The sequence below is a fragment of the Gymnoscopelus microlampas genome (genome assembly GCF_963454915.1).
Source record: "Gymnoscopelus microlampas genome assembly, chromosome: 3".
Classification (NCBI taxonomy): domain Eukaryota; kingdom Metazoa; phylum Chordata; class Actinopteri; order Myctophiformes; family Myctophidae; genus Gymnoscopelus; species Gymnoscopelus microlampas.
In genome coordinates, this window is record NC_139940.1 from 21,287,728 (window position 1) to 21,309,386 (window position 21,659).

The 21,659-nt window shown below is 39.0% G+C and overlaps 1 protein-coding gene across 1 annotated transcript; it reads left to right on the forward strand.

Moving 5' to 3' along the window:
• The first annotated feature begins 1,548 nt into the window (after nt 1-1,548).
• On the forward strand, nt 1,549-21,226 carry xrcc1 (X-ray repair complementing defective repair in Chinese hamster cells 1). The gene is made up of 17 exons (XM_084052598.1): nt 1,549-2,034; nt 2,221-2,313; nt 2,762-2,869; nt 3,538-3,696; nt 5,341-5,418; nt 6,590-6,713; nt 7,149-7,255; nt 8,093-8,261; nt 8,405-8,648; nt 8,872-8,988; nt 13,200-13,281; nt 14,438-14,537; nt 17,472-17,517; nt 18,539-18,675; nt 19,859-19,949; nt 20,152-20,227; nt 20,955-21,226. Exons 1-17 carry the CDS (start codon nt 1,984-1,986, stop codon nt 21,060-21,062), a joined length of 1,890 nt encoding a protein of 629 aa, XP_083908724.1. The 5' UTR covers nt 1,549-1,983; the 3' UTR covers nt 21,063-21,226.
• The last annotated feature ends 433 nt before the right edge of the window (nt 21,227-21,659 follow it).

The following is a 21,659-nucleotide window of genomic DNA, read 5'->3' on the forward strand; positions in this document are numbered from 1 at the left end:
CAAGAAAGAAGAGAGGCTGTTCACTCCCCTAAGTATTATTAAAGAATTGTATGTTATTGAGATAGATAGCAGAAGTAGAAAGTAAAGTAGAAAAACACTGTGATGAGATGCAGTGAAAATGGCAGCGGATTTAATCACTACACCAAAATAATTAAAGAGGTGATTCTATGTCCCCTTCTCAATCATCCCACAATTCAGGCTCTGGAGATCTGACCTATTAGTCCATGAGCTAGACAAGATTTCATTATCGAAAGAGTGGGCAAAACCATACCTATATTAATTTGTTCATAGGGTCAATACGAGTAAATAAATATATGATAACCTCTCCACAGGAGTAGCTTTTTCATGGTTATCACACATTTTGTTATTTTCCCCATACGTGCATGACAGGTGAAAAAATGACAAAATTTAAAAAAGAGTTATCATAATGAAACTTCCTGAGTTGATTACTTACATGAAGACAATGATTTATCGTATTACAAGTTTTCTGAAATTGTATATTTAAATATGCAAATTAGGCATTTTGTCCATGAGCCAGAGCCCCAAAATTGAGCCAGATATTGAATATTCCCTCGTTAAAAACCTTTGACTCCAACATCTTAACAAAATGAAATAAGTATGTTGACTCTGGCTTTGTCCAATGTACCAATGTTGATTCTGGAAAGTTATGCAAATTTGGGCATATTTTCCTAATGCCTACGTATGGAGAAAATAACAAAATGTGTGATAACCATGAAAAAGCTACTCCTGTGGAGAGGTTATCATATATTTATTTACTCGTATTGACCCTATGAACAATTTAATATAGGTTTGGTTTTGCCCACTCTTTCGATAATCATTGCTCAATTTTGGGGCTCTGGCTCATGGACTATATAAAGGTTGAGCATGTTCATCCAGATACATCCAATCTGTACCTTTGTTTCACTAGTTCATCATCTTGTTCTGGTTTTAAAATAATGACATCAGTGTCACTATATTGAGAGACAATACTTCTTTCTTTTCAGTCAAAGAGCCTCTTTGTTTTAAAATTCGAGCAACCTTACTGAAAAGGAGGTTGTATCCAGGCAATTCCTGCTTAAACTCGGTAGGGGGCGACAAACCCCGTGTCACCAGACAGCGTTGCCATGTCTGCTTATTATAAGCGACTTTGGGCTAGACTGGTTCCAGACCATAGACCCCGCCCACTCTCTGAGTGGACTGCCTCTCTCCACCGCTCTCCACGCAGCTTCAGTCTGATCGTATTTTTCTGTAAGTTGCTTGTAAGTTGTAAATATTTGTGGTTGCGGTTTTTGGGCCTTCTGTAGGATACTTGCTTATTTAGGCTTGATAAAAAAAAATGTAAACCAGTGGTTCTCAAATACTTTCATGAATGTTTTCAAATAGCCGATGGTTTAAAGTGCTCATGTGGCCTAGTTGCTTCTTTTGGCCTTGTTTTCCTAGACCTCGTTCCTTATTTCTCTCACAAAACATGGCAACACTGTCACCAGCAGGCTTATCGAAGAAGAAAACGGCAGAATGTAATTGGCTGAAAATACCTACAGACGGAAACTACGTCATCAGTCAACGTCAGTTTTGGTGCGAAATTGAGTTGGTATTATCATTGGCTTTCTTTTTAATTTAAAGTATGTTTTTTTATATTTTCTGGTATTTCTTGAAATGCAAAGCTACCAGGATAACAACGAGATATGATCCACACGCGTAATTCTTCTAAACGATCATATGAAATGAGTCTTTAGACGTGTTCTTTTAACCAAGCTAGCTAGTTAGCCACATTACTCTCATTGTTTGCTAGCGAAACGTTAGCTCGCCTTTATTGCTGCAAACCTTAACTAGTAACTACCACATTAACCTGTAGTAACTAGAGTTAACTCAAATTTAAAAGATAATAAAGCCAATCGCGATACAGCACAAAAAAAGCAAGCCCCTATTTTAGTTAGGGTCATTTATTTTACCTTTTACTTTATTAGTGTCAACAACAACATAATGCCAGAAATCCAACTCAAGCACGTCGTGTCCTGCAGCAGCGAGGACACTGTAAGTTGTTATTATTTTACTTTCACTACAATTGTGTATTTAAGCACATACCCAAAATGAGTGTTTTCAATCATAACTAGTTAGTTTTTCAACAACTACTGTTTTTTTGTTTCGTTTTTTCTCTCACTATTTACAGCTATTTAATGCACATTTGCTACATTCTTTATCAATCGTATTGTTTTGCAGACTCACAAGGCTGAAAACTTGCTGAGCTCTGACACCTACAGGAAGTGGAAGGCAGCAAGACCTGGAGAAAAACAAACCTCAGTCATTCTACAGGTATTCCTCTATGCCTAGGATTGTGCTTTTGTTTAGAAAATGTTTTGGTGCAACAACAAAAAAGAGCCTGTAGTTGATATGTTGTATGTTAATTCTTTAAAACATTGAGACCTGAGGCTGATACTATAAATATTCAAAGATTTTTTTACAAAAAATAAATAAATAGCAGATCTACAAGCTCGTAGCGTGGCACGAAGTGACGCGCTATGAGCTTGTATATCTGCTATTTTTGAATAGCCAAAGTATAAAATAATGCTTTTTAGCTAAAATCTAAAATGGCACAGAATTCTTTCCCGGTTTTAATGGGTTAAAACATGTCGGTAAGCCGTGAGAGCTCTAATGCCACAGAAGTTCAACTGAAGTTTTCAGCCATTAAGTAAAGAGCCATTTAATGAATAGCCCACAACTTGGAACATGCTTTAAATCTGTGTTGTTTTCATATTCTCAGCTTGAGAAGGAGGAGCAAGTGCACAGCATAGACATCGGAAATGAAGGGTCAGCTTTCATCGAGGTGCTCGTGGGAAACTCATCAGCTGTCAGAGACCAGGACTATGAGGTATTAATTAGTATGAAAGCCAAATATACCTCAGTGATCATTCTCATATTTAAAGGAGTACTTCACCAACAAAATGACCCTCACCCTGTGTGAAGCCTTGAATACATAGAGACATTTTGTTTTTGTTGCGTTCCTTACTTCCTTTATGGTGAATGAAGAATCAAAACATTAGAGAAGAAAATAGAGAATACTTTATGAATTGAACAACAATATAGGGGAACATGGTTAACAACAGCAAAAAACTGTTTATAAACGCCAATACAGGTGAGTATAATCAAGTATCATCGATCGTTACTTCAAAAACAGCTTTTTGCTGAATATTTATCGTTTAAAATTAGCCTATTTGCGGGTTAAATCATTTCATCCGCGAATGACGCACGGCTGTGAACTGAGCCCCTATTGAACCCACTCGTGCATGACACGGTTTGCACTGATAGTGAAATAAAAAGTTAAATATTCAGGAAGCAATTATGTTACGAGTGGACGCACAATACTTGTATTATACTGCCTTCATTCACCGTAAAGGAATGGAACAAAAATAGTAGGTCATTCAAAGTATTTGACAGAAAAAAAGTAATTTTGGGGGAGAAGTACTCCTTTAATAAAGACTGCATCCTTTGTCAGAAGATCTGTCATTTTTATAGTTCAAGGTCATTTCCATTTTCCAGGTTCTTCTGGTTACGTCATCCTTCATGTCTCCTACGGAGAGTCGCAACAGCACCAACATAAACCGGGTGCGTTTTTTTGGGTCCAACCAGCTACAGAAGACCACAGCCCAGGAAAAGTGGGACCGTGTTAAGATTGTGTGCAGTCAGCCTTACAATAAGGTGAGTGAGGTTTCACCCTGAGGGTTGTCTATGTATGTTTGCATAAATTGAAATAAATTTGAATCATAGAGACAATGGGCCTCATTCGCGAAACATTTGTATGATCAGATTTGATACTACTAAATCGTTCATACAAGTGTTGTCACAAGCGTAGTCTGATTCATCATTCTTCTTACCTGAATTTGATCGTTGGGTACACAGAAACCCACGTCTGCTTTGAGACACTCGTACGTGACAGAAAACATCTGAGACGTCATTTAAAATGCCTTATTCTTATATTCTGATAGTAATCATTGCTACAGAGCATTTTTTCGGTCACAGGGGTCTCTCCAGGTCTTTAGTAAACAGAACATTTTCAGGTAGGTGATACATTTTAAGCCAATCAGGACAGAGCACTGAAAATGCATTTTCTGTTTAATAAAGAGCTGGAGAGACATGGGAGACTCCTTTTACTGAACAACCACTCTATAGCAATGAGTACTATCAGAATATAGAGCTATTTAGCACTTATTTTAAACAAAGTAAATCACTTACCCTACCTTTTTAACGCAAACAAATAATTCCATTTCAATAGTGCCAACCTTAAACAAAAGGTTTATGTGCCCAACATTTGTCAAAACAAAAAAAGAAAAGAAAAAAGATGTCTGTTAAACATTTTGCTTCATCAGGTCCACACCACATGAAGCCCTTGCATGGACAATAGTCGTTCGTGTTTGTTAATGAAATCAAGCTTGGGAGAGCTGTAGTTTATCAAGTACGGACATTCCCTTCTTTTTACTTGAATCATTTTGGTCCAGCAACGTTTTCCATGAACTGTGGGGATGTGCATATTCTACCTCCTGTCAGTAGGTTAGAAAAAATGGCTCCAGCTTGAAAAATTATCACATATTACCTTGCGTTATCAGGCTTTACAGAGTATCTGTGAAAAGCCTGGTTTCTGTTCCAAAAAAACTGTCTGATCTGGTCTAGAGACTACATTGGATAATTTGCAGGCCCTCATACTGTACAAGTACATACTGTTTCCGTATCCGCCCTATACCCAGACTGGATCACCAATCTACAAAAGGAACTGAGTCCAGTCTAATCGCGGCTGCCACTGCTAGTCAAAAAGAAGATAACTAATGGTTAAATACAATAAAACAAAAGGATTAGACTGAGGCAATCATCAAAAATATTGAAAATAGCCGATCTACAAGCTCACAATACGTCGTGAATGAGGCCCATTGATCGCTTGTAATGTCACAGTGGATAGTACAGTACATGTGATAGCAGGGCCTAACATACTGTGCACTGCAAAAGGACTTTGTTAGACCATGACTGTACAATACACGAACATGTAAACATTCAGCATCTGTTGGCATTCATTCACACACCATTGAATAGCATCCAAAATGGTGACGTGTTCAGATTCAAGTTTTGAGAAGACAAGTGCATTAGACCAGCGCACCATGATAGTTATACTATAGACTTGGTGACTATAAAAATAATTTATCTGACATATATAATTATATTATATATTATATTATATCAAATTTGTGTATTTTAAAGCATGTATTACTTAATTTCAAAGTTTATCCTGCAGAAACAATTTGAAATTATTGTTTTTGTTGTTGTTATCTGCTATTCTTTTCATTCACTCATCAGAACATAGCATATGGAGTTGCCTTTGTGAAGTTTCATTCACCACCAGATAAAAATGATCCACCAGCAGCAGCATCCCCGGTAAGGAGGGCTCACTCTTTTCCATTTGACTCTTAAGTATTAAGCCTTATTTACTTATGTATCCCCTCCAACACTCTCGCTTCATATGAAAGTCATTGTTGAATTAAATGCAGACCTCTGCTATTGTCAAGGAAAAGTTACCATTTGCGAAAAAACGTTTTGGTTTGTGGAGTGTCTGTTTTCCTATTATATTCCATGTGTACATCTAATAAAAAATAATGGCAGTGGACCATCTTCAATACATCCATTAATGTAGAATGGCACCGCAGATAGGATTTACAAGGATGTGAACTTGGCTTACATTATATTACAGTCATTTAGCAGACGCTTTTATCCAAAGCGACTTACAATAAGTGCATTCAACATAGAAAGTCTCAGAATTACTGAAATGCGGGCTTTTATACATTATATAATGAGAAAGATACTGGTGCTTGGTCTTTTAATTCACTTAATAGTCTTGTGTAGTCAGACGATCAGAGATCTCTGTCTACTGATAATGCTGGGGAAATCTAAGCCTATAGTATTCAATGAATTTAAACAGTGAAATCCACCAGCACTAACAAACCCAGGGGTTACACTAAGGGTTGCTGGGCAAGTGGAGTTTGCTTTCTGGTTGCCTGAACTGGCAAGTAGGTTTTTGTATTTTATTTAAAAAAAATATTTCTTTTTTGAGTGTTTTAGAGACACGGAAGCAACCGCTTTTGTTCGCTATTCACACAACATCAGATATATCTTTCCATACACACAATCAAACGTCCTTGTTCACACTTGAGAGCACACTCTCACTCCGTCTCTGACGAGCACAACATGCACCAGCTGATATGAGCGAGTGTGCGATTGAGAAAAGTGACTAAAAGACATTTTGTTTCAGTCTATCTATCCCAACCTGAGTAGGGGTCTTTCACATCTCAAATATTCACTCAAGGATTCAGTAATGGTGACCCCCACCTAAAAACATTCTGATACCGTCAGCATCATGAAATGAACGGGCACCCTAAAGTCTTATTTATTTGTATCTTATGATGTTATTAGAATTTCTGAAGTTTCCACCCAGTTTTAGATGTCACCAGACGTATCAATAGGCAGAGATATCTGGTCATCTGGCTACATGAGACTAAGTCACTGACTCATATTCTTGACACCAAACTGGCTAATTCTTCACCCATGGCAGAAGTTGACAAAGCTGGGCCAGTTCAAGGTGAAGGATGAATCTCCGTCGGCAGGCCCCAGTCTGCAGCCTGGCCACCTTTTCTTCAACCGGGAGAACATAACAAAAACCAGCCCTACATCCAAAGGTAAAAACACCACCTTTTTTTTCATTGAGGCTATTACATGAGTAGTGATTGAGAATTAAAAACCCTTCCGTGAAATCTTTTTTTTTTGCAGGTTCTTATGAAGTAGACAGTTGAATGTTTTATTTTAAACACTCTTTATTGAGTAGTGTTTTTGTGAAGGCCTCCGCAAGCTGTCTTGTCGGTAACCCAGAGAACTGGGCACATTAGAGAGCTTTTCATGTTTTGGGGGGGAGAACTGGGCACTATTTTGGGGAGAAGAGAATTTTTAGAACCCATTTCTAGATTTTGGCAGAGACGATAATCGATTGCCCGTCAACGGGCAATCAGGTGTCTATCAGGTGTGTAGAGGTCCTCAGAAGAACACGGTTAGTTTTATCTTTATTTTAAACAATGGAGTGTTGTGCCACGTGTCCTCTCTCTCTCTCTCCTTTTTAGTTTCTCCTCAGAATGAGAAGCTGAGCTACGCAGCTGCCACCCTGCAGTCTAGTGGTGCCTCCCTGCCCTCAGGACTGTCCTCCCCCTCTAGCACCACCTCATCACAGGTACAGAATTACAGTCTTCAGCAGCACTTCTGAAAGGGTTTTTATACCAATAGGTCGGGATCTTTCTAATGTGGGAGTGGACAGTCTACACTCTTGAGGTTTCTGTTTGTTTGGTTAGTTTGTATTGAGACATTCTGAGGCGTGGCAAACCAAAAATCAAGAAGCCTAATGCCTGTGTCAATGTTTGACCCCAGTGGTAGCCAACTGAGTTAAGACGCCTTGTATGACATTTGTGCCTTTTTGTATACATACAGTCTACTAAAGCTTTGAAAATGTCTCCGTCCTACCCTGACCTTATAAATTGTGACAATCTCTCTCTCACCTTTTATAATTTACTCCTCGTGATTTGCCATTGTGTTTTAGACAGTTTCAGCCACCCCTCAAAGCACAAAATTGCCAAAGCTTCCCCATTATGCTGCCAGAGCTCTGGGTATCAGATTGGAGATGGCAGAAGATTTGGGGTGGTATTATTCAATGCTCTGCAGTCTGTGACTGACTCTTTGACTTGATCATCCATCAAATTGATAGCCAGTCTACTTCCCTAGGACTGGAAGAACAAAATCATGTGGTCATCTTGGTAAATACTAACTTGTGAACGTCGACTAACAGTTGCCATCACACCTCCCACACTGTCAGGCAGTCATATGAAATGCGACAGTGGCGCAATATTTAGACTTCCCCTGCCGATTGTTAGGAAAATAAAAAGTAATCGGAGAAGGCTAATCATGTGCATGTTCTGTGCTGTGTGTTATCGTAATCGCCTCTGTCACTTTTCTGTGACTTGATGAATCTAAGGACAAATGACATTCCTATTTTATATCCTCCGTTAATTCATAGCCTCCGGTAAAGAGAAAATTTGAGTTCAGTAAAGATCGCCTGTCTGCACCTGCACCATCCATCTCAAAGAAGACCAGTCCCTCAGGGTCACCCGAGTTGAAGGCTGCCACTCCTAAACCCAAGCCTAAACCGAGTCCAGCCAGCACCCCCAGCCCAAGCTCTGCTAAAGGTGACCCACACAACACACACACTAGACTCGCTCCAACCACTGTCTATTATACTGCATGTCATGTATAACGTTGAGGGATATACATTGAAGAATCACATTATTATTCAGTCTTTTTATTTAATACAATACCCTTTGTGCTTCAGCCTCAACAGCTCAGAAGACCACTGACAAGAAACGAGAGAGCCAGTCCAAGCCAGAGCCTAAACCCAGACCACACAAAGCCAAACCACAGAGCCCTGAGCAGGTGCCTCTCAACCAGATCATGCAGGGCGTGGTGTTTGTCCTCAGCGGTTTCCAGAACCCCTTCAGAGGGGAGATGAGGGACAAGGCACTGGCCATGGGAGCAAAGTACCGTCCTGATTGGACCCCTGACGCCACACACCTTATGTGAGTGACAGTGAAAATACACTTACACCCCTAGTTGCTACAATGTTTGTAACTGCGCTTGTAAAATGCATAATATGACACACAACTTCCTGAGTCGACAAATGCCTGCTGCTACAAAATGTCGTCTCTCTGGCGTCCTATATGTCTACATCTGAGCTCTGACGTCTCTAGTCTACGGTAATGTAATTTTGATTGTGTCTTGTTTCGGTCTATCTGTGTCTAGCTGTGCCTTTGCCAACACCCCCAAGTACAGCCAAGTGAAGTCAGCAGGGGGCATCATTGTACGGAAGGAATGGGTGATGGACTGCCATAAAAGGAAACAGAGGATCTCCTTTAAACGGTAAAGCTGTGTGTGGAAAAACATCACTTTCCCACAAATAAAAAAAAGAAAGCGCCTTGTTATCATCAACAACTTTATAACGTACTCATAGCCCCAAAAAAAAATCTTAAAAAAAACTGAACCAAAACAAAAGGGGTTATTGATATTGCACACGCTGCACTTAAACACAGGTTTGCCAGTAGCATGAAAATGGCATTGCAGGAATCATTCAGTGTACAGATAACGTTGTACATCAGGTTTACAATAGAGCCTGAAAAGTGCTGACTCCTGTATTACTGAAGAAGTCACTTGCTCTACTTACACTACATAGGGTTTTTGAAGTACAGTAATATCCATATATAGTCCTCACTCCTTATAGGCAGTGGTGGACAATAAGCACATTTACTCGAGTACTCATTATATTAAAGTACATCTGTACTTGAGAGTATTTATATTTTTGGATAACTATGACTTTCACTCTACATTTGAAAGACAAATATTGTACTTTTGACTCCACTTCATTTCTTTTTACTATTGATATATTTGTATTAATTATCATCAATTATTAATGATAACAGTTATAATTGATATTATTATTCCAATTCGTATAAACTGTCAGAAAATATGCTTTGTTAACTTGACACATGTAAACGCAAGCTGAAGAAATCTCAGCAGTGACAGCAATGTGATCTTGATCCTTGTCCTTGACTCACATTGAGATGACTGTGCCCTTCCCTAAGTGGTTGATGCGTGCCACTATGATCTCCACATTCAGTCCCAGATGACCTCCAGGAGTTCAGTATGTCTAATTAAAGTGTGAGCTTTGCCAAGGCCCTGCCAAGCCATTTATGAATCTGTATCTCCTAAATAATGAAGGATAGTACACATCTTGGCCCGAGCAAGGCTCGAGTTAATTTGAAGGGTATTTGTTTTCCCCCTCCTTTTTAAAAAACTATTGGCATTGTGGTTTTCACTTTATGCTGTCTTGAGGAGTGAGTGGAGTGAGATTTCCCCATGCCTTTGGTGTTACTCATTTTTGGCTTACCCAAGGTTACCAAACCTAACCTAGTTAAATGCAGAGGCCAAATTTCACGTATGTACAAAATGTACAGTGACAAAAATTCCCCCTTTTCATTTTTTCCTGTATACAGTACGATATCAAGTCAACTTAGAAATGTAACTACAGACACTGTATGCATGTAGTTACTTGTCCTTGACAAAGGACAAGTGACCTAAATAAAAGGAACAAATACATTGAAAAATAGTTGTATCCATTTAGATTGTCAGACTACAGTATTGATTATTCACCTACAGTATGGTTTGTGGCACATGTATGTCATCATCCACATACTGTACACGTAAGATTAGTTTACATTCCTTGTCACTTAGTTTAGCTGTGGGCTTGAAGCATTAAAGGCAGATTAACAGATTTGAAATGATTGGAATTGGATTTCTTATAAAGTGGAAAGAAAAGTGCTTATGTTATAATTTTGCATTACCATAAACAATAAATATGTTATATAAATGTTGTAAATGGTGTTTGAACGGCTAACTCTGGGGACACCAGGAGCCGAGTGACAGCAAGTCCCGGGTTCGATTCCCGGGCCCAGCTGCATGATGCACTTAACTCCCTTTTTCCTGTCTCTTTACAATCTGGTCTATTAATAAAGGCAAAAGCCAGAAAAACAGAACAAAAAAAGATAAAACGGCTAAATCTGCCCGCGCCAACATTCAATAATAACTCAATGAACTAATGTCGGCCAAGTGTTCAATGAAAGCAAGCATATGGGTGGGGATTCAGTCACCTGGGCTCGTAAGAGAAAGATCATATCTAAAGTCCATATATCAATAAATGTCATGAAAGACCAGTAGCAATAAGCAGTGTATTGTCTTCTCTCTCCCATTTCCTTAAGTCATTATCTGATTGTACAGAGACCCCCTTATCTGTCTCTCCTCCCCTCTCTCAATCCCCCAGCTAGACGAACTCATCGCCTAGCCTCGCTATTGTGCAAGAGCGCAGCTTTGATGATTTATCCCTTATTTAAAAGCTGCATCTGCCATGTGTAATTAAACCAGCCACTTACTTTGATGATGACAAGTACCCCCCCCCCCCCCCCCCCCCACACACACACACACACACACACACACACACACACACACACATGGAACAAACACGCTCACTCTCTGTCGCTCCTTCACACACATTTGTATGTAAATGCACAACCTCACTCATGGTGGACCAGTGCAAATAATGCCTTTGTGTCAGGCACAATGCTTCTTCGTATGTTATCTATTTTTATGGTATTTCGTCATCAGCTAAGCACCTCAGTAATGCTCTCTCAATAGTCTTTATCCAATCAGAGAGAACCTGGGGACTGAAATGAGTAGAAGGGAAAAGTGGCTCTGGCTTCCACGTTCCACTCAAGTCGTGTAGAGTAAACACATTTCTCATTAAAATGTGAAGAGTCTGTTGTAGCATTCAGAGAGCATGGTGAAAACATTTCACATTCGCATTTTGGCAATCTCACAGGGAGCAGATGCGCCTGCCAACTGTGATGATAACCGTTTGAACTAAAAACATGATTGATAGTGATGTACTTCAAAAGCTTGCTTGATATGGGGGAAGTAAAGTTAGCCGTTGGTTACGCAACGCTGCTGACGTTTCATCAATAAACTCCCCCCCCCCCCCCACAATCTTTTCAAAGTCATTCTTCTCTAGTCTGTATTTGGCCTTGTAGAAATGTCTAGAATAAACTCAAGAGTGTAGAGTCATACACTAGAAAGACTGTACTTTTTTTTCCAAAGTGATAAAGGATCTGATCTTAACCTTGGTTCTAGGTTACTGGACTCATAAGAAGCCACTGTGTGCTTTAATGGCATCTCTAGCTAGGCCATTCAACAATGATTACACTATCAAGTTTATGTGCTCAGTCATTTTCACATACAGTGGTTCTTACTGTTGCTTTTTTTTCTATGGCAGGAAAGGGTCATTGGGCCACAAATTGAATTTACCTCGCTCAATGTAGATCTGTGAATGGTTTCTCCTGAAGCTTTTATTGACTGCCGCCGCCGGGTATGTTCACGTACGAGGAATTGGACTTGCATTGCTCTCACAAATAATAAATAGTGAAGAAAAATCGTTATGGGCAGATGAGATATGATTTTTTTTTTATTGCTACAAAATACAAATCTATCATCTACCAAGTGACAAGCCTGGAGATGTTTCACTGACAATGACTGTGCACACCACCACAGCATCTTTACTGTGTTTCCAGTAATTGGATACTTCATACTAAAGTCATTCACCCAGGTGATTGACACTAGAGCAGATCATGCTTGTCTGTCTGCTTTGTAGGTATAAGCCTCTGTTGCCACGGGCAACAGTGTCTGCACTCTACCAAAGAACAACCTCTCCTTTTTCATTTTCCAATTTCCTTTTGGCCGCAACATGTGAGATAGATAAGCATGGGTCTGTTAATTTCTCCCTACAATGTGACTGGTGGTGATGGATACAGGAAGAGTGGGCACCTCGATGTGAAATTGGCATTTTGTTCCAAAATGTAAAAAATAATTAGGAAAATGATTTTAATTAATTGTAGAAATATTAGGCTTTAACTAGCGACTGTTCTACTTCTAATGATGTATGCTTTACATTACCTATGACCATTTTCCAAATCTAATTTAACCAATAATAAGGTGCCCACTCGGCTTTGGTGCCCAGTCTGCCCACTCTTTCGGTTACCATGATATGATGGTCACTCTGGAACAAAATATTTTGAGATGGGGGTCCGCAGCCAAATATCATTTTGAGTGGTCCTTGACATGAAAAAGTTTGAGCACCACTGATATAGTAATACGTTTTACAGAAACCAGTTTAACCAGGTTAAATCAACTTTAATATAACTATGGATTCCTTTTAACCAACAGCTACCTACCTGACTTCAATGGACTGGCAGCTAGTTCTCACTCTAGTGTTGCTGTAATAGACGGCAACAGATGTGAAATTGGCTTTCATGCAGTGTTTCTGCGGGATAGATTGATTTTTTACAGAAAAACTGTGTAGTCCAACTATTTCTGTGGTATAGGGTTGTCAAATAAACATCTTGATAACTGAGACCTTGTGTGCACACCACTGTCTTAACCCTTTGACATTATCTTAAGACGAGATAGCAAGATACAGTGTTTTTCTTGTTGATGATTGTTCATCTGTCTCCCTTTTACCTTAACACCAGGTATTTGATGGATGGAGCAGAGTCCAGCTCAGAGAGTGAGATGGAGATGGATGAACAGAGTGAAGAAGAGAGAGACACCAGGGTAAATGTGCTATTTTAGCTTCATTTGTTATTTAGCTGAAAAGTGAGGATTAACTAACCTTAAAGTTGTTCTGTGCAAATTTCCAAAAAACGACTTTTAGCAGCCTCTGCTGGTCATTACCGTCACTGCAGGCCGTTTCTTTATTACTGCGTCACCCAGAATTGCATTCGTTTTCACCGGAAGACGGAAGTGTTCTTTTAATTGCTTTATACGATCTGTGGATCGTTTCTCTTAGCCAGTGGAGCATTAGTTACCGTGAGCTGTGTTTTCTTTTTCTGTTTTTTTTCGTTCTTCAAATCATACAATCTCTTAAAATCAGCGTGAGTTTCCTTTTGTTATTAGCGCGGTAGTTCCTGGCCAAACAGGAAACCGGCGCGGTAGTTCCTGGCCAAACAGGAACCTGGTGCATTTCCGCTTCCATTTTCCGGCCATGTGACGTCATTTTCGAGGGAAAGTCATGCTCGACAGCGTTCAATAGAAAATATATAAATATTCGGGGGTGAAATTCATGGAGTGGGTGTTGTGAAACATTTGCCACTCACAAAAGATATACAATTTAACTTTAGTTTTACTGAAAACGTTACCTAGTATTACTTTAATGACCGGGGAAAGCATCTGTGTCATTTTAGATTTTTTTTTCAAAAATAGCAGATATACAAGCTCATACCGCGGCACCAAGTGCTACGCTTGTAGATCTACTATTTTTGAAAAATCTTGAAAATGAGTGTAAATGTTTGAATATATATATATTTTTAAAGCAAACATTTGTAAAATATGTTGTTCCAGGGACCCCCCCAGAAGCAAAGATTTGAGTTACAAATGTTTGCTTTAAAAAAAAAAAAAAAAAAAAAAAAAATATATATATATATATATATATATATATATATATATATATATATATATATATATATATATATATATATATATATATATTCAAATATTTGCTAAATAAATCATGATTTTTCAAAAATAGCAGATCTACAAGCTTGTAGCACGGCAGTCGGTGCCACGCTATGAACTTGTAGATCTGCTATTTTTGAATAGCCAAAGTATAAAATAACGGTTATAGCTCAAATCTAAAATTACACAGGTGCGTTCCTGGATTGAATGGGTTAAACCGAAACATTGTTTTTCTTTCCTATGCTCTGTCCAATAGCGGGCTCCAACAGAGCAGGAGAGGAAAGCCACCCCAAAGAAGATTCCAAAGGTGGAGGAGGAAGACGAGTATGGCGGCTCCACAGACATAGATGAACCAGGTTTGAATTGAGCTCCTCCCCCAATAGCAACTTCTACTAATCAGCAGCAGGAATGCGCCTTTTGTTAAATTCGGCACAAGCTGTCAAAAAAAAGAAGCAAAAAACGGCCGCCGTTTTGCGTGTGGTTGAGTCCCGAACGTAGAGGAAAATGTGCGTTTTGCTAATGTCTATGCTAGTGCGGAGGGCAGAGTTGCTGTTTCAAACTACTTTGGTCCGGTTTTGTGTTGGAGCAGCACTGCCTCTAGGGATTGCTAGTGCTGCTTCTAGACTCGTAGTGATGTTGTATGCAGATATTGGAGAGACATTCCATTTACACTTAATTAACAAATTGAGTGCCAAATCCAAACATGCTATTTTCAACTGGCTGCAATTATGGAACAGATTACCGCGATCAGATTTTTTAAATTGTGTGTGTGTATGTGTGATGAGGGGATCACGGAAAATATTTTGTGACAATTTTAACGATTTAAAAAAAACGTTAAAAACACTGCCCCTGGCTGTACCCTGTTTTAAAAAACCTCTGGCACTCAATGTGTTAATAATGTTGCATGATCATCCAGGACACGTTAATCCCAGGTGTAAATGGGGTCATGTCTAGTTAATTGAAACTTACGTAGGTGAGTCTGTGAACTTTGGTTCATTTATAGATTGACTCTCTAGACTTGTCTTATAAGGCTGGTGCACTGGAAATCCCTGTCGGTTTGCTGGGGAAAATGGAGACAATGGGCTTTGAGAGCCTCTGATTGTATTTTTCACTTGAATGATAACCTGAGTCCTGAGAGGATAAAACAATGGAGAAAGAACTGGACAGACTTACCCTTGAAAGACAACAGTAGCACAACTTGAAGGATTGACTGCCAAGATAAGAGTTCAGTTGCAGTGCAAGTACAGTAGATGGACAATACAGCAATACAGTATTGTCAACAGTGCAACTCCCTATGGTTAGGTGATACCATGCGCTCTTTGTGGAATATAGGCGTTTGCCGTGTTCTTTCTGCCTTCTTTTTTTAACCTGCTATTTCTTTCCAAAATTTGACAGAGACTTTGAGAAAATGTGAAACCTTTACTATTCACAACCTTCAAAACCTTCTGCCCATGAATTGTGTGTTTGCTGTACATACATAAAACAAGTTGACTGTTTTCATATTGGTAACGATTCTTAGTACATGGCTGTGAGGCTTGGGTAGTGATTTTGCCGCTGTAGACTCAAATAACTTAACTCATTGAGTGCCATTAACGTGTTTCACGTGTTTTAGCGCTATGGTGTTGAGTGCCATTAACGTGTTTCACATGTTTTTGAAAAAAAATGAAAAAACTAAACCCAAGATATCATCATCTGAAGATTTGCAGCTCCATCCACTCCTTGTTTAACTTATAACTTAAAAAGGCTGTATCTCGCTTCCTAAGCACTTTTTTTTTACTTTGAAAAAATAAAAAAATAAAAATTGTAATGGCCAGAAATAGATAATAATAATTTGGGCACTCAATGAGTTAAGAGGAAGTGAGGTGATACTGTATCGAAAAAGCTTAAGTACATAAATGAATTTAGTGGGGCAAAGGCACATGTTTGAGAGTGAAGGGATTGGAGGAGACCAGGCACTACCAGGAAACGGAACACGTTGATGCCGTTTAAGAGGAACGGAGGAATGAAGGTTAGCCGAGGCACAATCACCGTGAAGGGACTTGTGCATGATTCTCATTTCTATGTTAATGTGAGGCCAGGAGTAAAGTGGCAAGGTGCATTAGTAAGGCAACATGACAGCACTTGCGTACAAATGGCTGGAACCCATTCCATCCCATTCAGCCTCAATAAGGATTGATATACTTACAGAGAGCATTCATTGTCTTGCTTCTCTTCCCTTGAATAAAATGGGATGGAAGCATAATGGTCTTACAAGGAGCTATCGATAAACCTCTGTCCTTTAAGCCCTTAATATGTATGATTGAAATGGAGTACCTACTTTATGGTTCTCTCCCCCTCTTGAGAAGATAGGCCACCACTTCAGGCTCTTTCCCCAAGACCACATTTAATACATTTCTGCTACTGCAAACAATGTGCACTTCTGTGCAAGGATACTCATATGATGAAACTGAGCATGCAAGCATGGAGTACCGAAGTCCTGACGTCACTCGTTCATCCCTTGGGTCACGGAAGTAATTTCTCTGAGAATAACATTGGGTCATCTTCGAGTCGTCTCTTATAAGAATTGTGGTCCAAAAATAAACAAATCGTCAGGGAGTTAGCTCTGTTATCGTTTACGATAGTCAGTCACTCATATTTGATACAGTCTGTTTCGGACGAAAATGTAACTAATTTGGCAGCAGTATCATTAGCATTTTCTCGCCGTCAGCTGATGCTTCATATCCATACGAGTCAAACCGCCTGGCTCATTCGTTTATTCTTGTAACACAGTTCTTATTTGACGCAATATTAAACGAGTATGGGAATTCTGAATGGGAGGAAAAAAACGTGACCCAGGTAGGATGCGTAAATTACGTCAGACTTCGGTGCTCTATAGTAGTTCAATATAGTGGTAAAATGTTGGGTTTAAGTATCAGCCCAACTTTGCATTGCTCACCAAAACATGTTTGCGTAACAGTCAGAGCTACCAGGGTGATGCAGCCATGCAGTTGTTACTGATACTTTTATTTTAAATATATTAACACCCATTGGAGAAAGATCTGTTTGAAGGGATTAAGCTTTAGTTTAAAGCACATGTATTTATGTGATAGAGGCCACAGAGATCGGTAAAGTTGGAATTATGCATCGGTTTGATCAATTTACTAATTAGTTTTGTGTTAGAGTGCAGTGATTGTAATTTCAATAATTAGGCTCTTAAGTACAAAGCAATGTTGAGACCTGATATTGCCCCCAACACATTGTAAGATGGCTTAACTTCCTTGTTAATTACAAATGAACACTCAATTTCCCAGGAGACGATGATGAATCTGCCATGGACACAGAGGACGAGCTGAAGAGGTAAGCTCTAATATTGATGGTGATGGGGTCATTGGGTTGTGTGCTCAAACTGGCCGTGAATAGATTCCCTTTAGCCCTCAGTTAGCTCCAAGTGTCAGTCACTGTAATTTCCCCTCTAGTATTGTTAGTGGTTGTCTTTCCACCAGTAGCCTATTTTGAATGGGTGCAACAATAAAAATAAATCTCTTGAAAGTTTATTACTAGTGGAAAAATGTTGGTGGTGATAAACTAAACTAAACTGACAGAGACAAAGAGATTGCAACTGATGTAAGGATTATGGTTCATGTCAATGCTGGTGGTGTTAGTGGAGTTGTAGTAGAGCGGGCTAGGCATTAAATCGATATTGTGATATGAGACTAGATATGAGAAAAAAGTAGTAACATTTTACAACATTGTTGCAAGTAAAAGTACCAAAAAATATTTTAGTCACAATATATTATCGTAACAATATCACGCAGCCCTAGAGATGGACACAAGGTGACCCAAATATGGCTATAATAAAAAGCTGCATGCTGAAAATCCACATAGCACCCACCTTAGCCTGGTGGTTTGTAAGTATGGTTTTGGTGGCTGAGTGACTGTGCATATTGACATTAAACTCTAGATACATTGTTTCAGTCTTTGTTTGCAATACGAACATCATATTTTGAGGCAGTTGAGCGCTATTACATTATACAGTGGAGAGTGGCAGTACAGAAATAGGAATGGGGTTGGCAAGTGTCAAATATCACTCAAACAGCCCTGTCAATTCTAGGCTCCTTTACTCAAGGTAGCTCTTCTCAAAGATACCTTTTGGATAAAACCAACTTTAATGTCAAAGTGAGATGTCCACATTTAATACAATGTCACCTTGCTGATGTGGAAAATGTGAATATCTTTCAAGTTATCATCTTTAAAAATTGTGACATTTTAGAATCCATGTTTTTTGTATATAGGAAATAACATCAGGTAAATATTTTAGAAATGTGTGACAGTTTAGAACAGAAGCACTTAAGTGTCCTTGTCTTTGTCTACCTGACAGAGTTGAGACTGAGAGCAGACACAAGAAAGCAGAGACTGGAAAACACAGAGTGAAAGAAGAGGATCCATACGGGGGATCGACGGATGAGAACACAGACGCAGAGGCAGAGGTGGACTACCCCATCCCAGAGTTACCAGGTCTTATATTTAAGTTGTTATATTGTATACATAACATATACACTGTATATACACTGTATATGTTTACATGATATGTAGGGCTGTCACGATTACACATTTAAGTTGACGATTAATTATCACTCAAATAATTGCGATTAACGATTTAATTGTGTTTGTCGTTGATAATTAATGGAACATTATGAATACAATTTTAATTTCTGTTTGGCTTTTAGCTTTCGTAAACAAAAGTTGCACAGGGCAGATATGACAAGTAACACATTTAATTACTTTATACTTAAAAATAAATTAATAGTAGAAATAGCCGATCTATAAGCTCAAAACGCGTCGCGACACGTTTTGAGCTTGTAGATCTGCTATTTCCACAATTTTTGATTTTTTTTTGGAAAATATATGATTTTTTTAACGTGGAATTGATTATGACGATAATGCAAAAATAATTGCGACTATATGAAATAATTACAATTAGACGATTATGTAATAATTGTGACAGGCCTAATGATATGTCTAATGTAGTTGTGCATTAGAGAGTAATACATTACTGTTGACACTGTGTGAGCACATGATATCTCATGCATAATCACCTGAAGTACCGACTGACCAAACTTTACTTAGCTCCCGTCGCCAATGCATACTGTGCATACATAACGGCAGAATTTCAATGAATAACAGCAATATTAAAAAATAATTTCACAGCAAGTTCTCAGAAATATAGTTAAAAATAAAGACAGATTTAAATGATACACAAAACTAACTATGGACAAAATTTGATAGAATACAGATGCTATGGACCCTTTCTGTATTATGTACACACGAGGCAATAGTTTAAGGACAGCTGATGATAGTAGCTACAGCGGTTAATGCAGGGTGTGTGTGTGTGTGTGTGTGTGTGTGTGTGTGTGTGTGTGTGTGTGTGTGTGTGTGTGTGTGTGTGTGTGTGTGTGTGTGTGTGTGTGTGTGTGTGTGTGTGTGTGTGTGTGTGTGTGTGTGTGTGTGTGTGTGTGTGTCCATGTAATTGGTGGCTAGACATGCAGCCTAAAGGTCAAATGTGTAGAATTATCCATTTTCTCTAGCCCGCTTCCCCCCTTTCTTAAATGCCTTTCTTCGTTGTACAGTATACCTAGTCTTATTCTCACTGTACCACTCTACCCCCATTTATGTATACATTTTTTTATTTTCATTTCAGTCTTCCTGACAGGAAAACATTTTTTCCTTTACGGCAAGTTCCCAAACAATGAGAGACGCCTCCTTCTACGGTACATCGTCGCATTCAACGGGTGAGGAAGTTTGAGGTTTTCTTTGCAGAGCAACTGCAGCTTACTTTGAAGCCAAAAAATATTATCAAGGAAATGCTGTCAGAAAGTTGTCATTGTCACCTCCCTGTACAGTGTACATCGATTAGTAGTTAAATATTATATTGACAAACACATAAGGCTACTGTTCTTTACTCTCTCATTCTGGTCATTGTGTCCCCTCCAGGACGGTGGAGGAGTACATGAATGAAAAGGTGCAGTTTGTGTTGACCAGCGAAGGATGGCATGACTCCTTTGAAGATGTAAGTTGATGCATAGGCTTGTATGTGTAATGTGTGTTTCAGTTGTGTTTGAAAAGAAAAAGGAATGTGCAAATAATCTGCCTTCATGTTTTTCTGCACACATGCACTGTACACAAAGCTTTGAGTGTTTTCGTGGGTGGGAAGCTGGCGTGGGATCGCGTCGCTGCATTACTTGGAATGCATTACGCTGCATTACTGAAAGTCCATGTGAACTTACATACACCTGTTTTGGTTAGTTGCAAAAAAATGTGTTGGGGATTTTGGGAAAGGGATTGATACAAAACTGAAATCATCCCAGGAATCTCTCTGAATCCACTCCGACATCTACCGGGATGGTAATAAAACATATCGGATCCAATCTGATATCTGAACGAATTTCCCGGGTGTTACGGTTTGGGTTTGTCATTTAAAGAATATATCAGAACCATCTGGATCTTGGAACAAACTAGCTGTGGGTCCATCATTTTGGACCCATGAAGACCGCTAGTGGGGGAGATGGTATCAACCGGTGCCATTACACTCTTGGTGAAACTCCTCACTGTCAGGAGAAAATAATCAGATGTATCGAAGGAGGCACTTGGTAGTCTATACGCTCCCCAGGCTAACAGCGAAGGGGTTAATTGGTTTGAGGTTTTACTTAACGTCCAAATTAAACGGTTCATTTGTTCAGACAAAGTGTGTGTGTGTGTTCACATCACTATCATGTTTATCCCTTTTTCATTTGCAGGCACTGATGGAGAATGGCAATTTGTGTTTTGTCAAACCGACATGGATTTATGCAGTCAATGATCGACAAAAGATGCTGCCCTATCAGCCATACTCTGTTGTCCCTTGAACACTAGAAGTGCACACACACAAACATACATACAGTACAGTATGATACAAGGAAAGGGGAAAGCCATAAACTATTTTTTATGGGTGTTTTTTTTGTTATGTTTTCCCAATTCACATCCAGTTGAATTACTCAGTTGAAGCAATAAAGTTATACTGTAGTTCATACATGCATATCTCCTGTCTTCATTTAATATATAATATAATATAATATAATAATAAATATAATACATTTCTACTTCTGGCCAAGCTACAAACTCAAGAAATGCAACTTGTATCTTCAAAACTTGGTGATGTTTTAAAGATGTCTGCGTACAGCAATGTATTCATTTAACTCTTGGGTGTCAAAATGGGCTTGTAAAGTAACATTCAGGATTAGGGGTAGGGTTACGATTATACATTTTGCTGTGTAAATTTGGCTAAGTCATATAAGGTCACCAGTAAATGACCTCCGCAACACACCCCTTGTCAAATGCACTGCACTAAGGATGCTGTTTTTTTTCTATGGTTGCTTTAGGAGAGATTATTAGTGCTGGGTCAGGTCACCTGAGCTTCAACCTTAATAGGTAGCAAACTAACTAGTAAATATAAACGTGTCCGA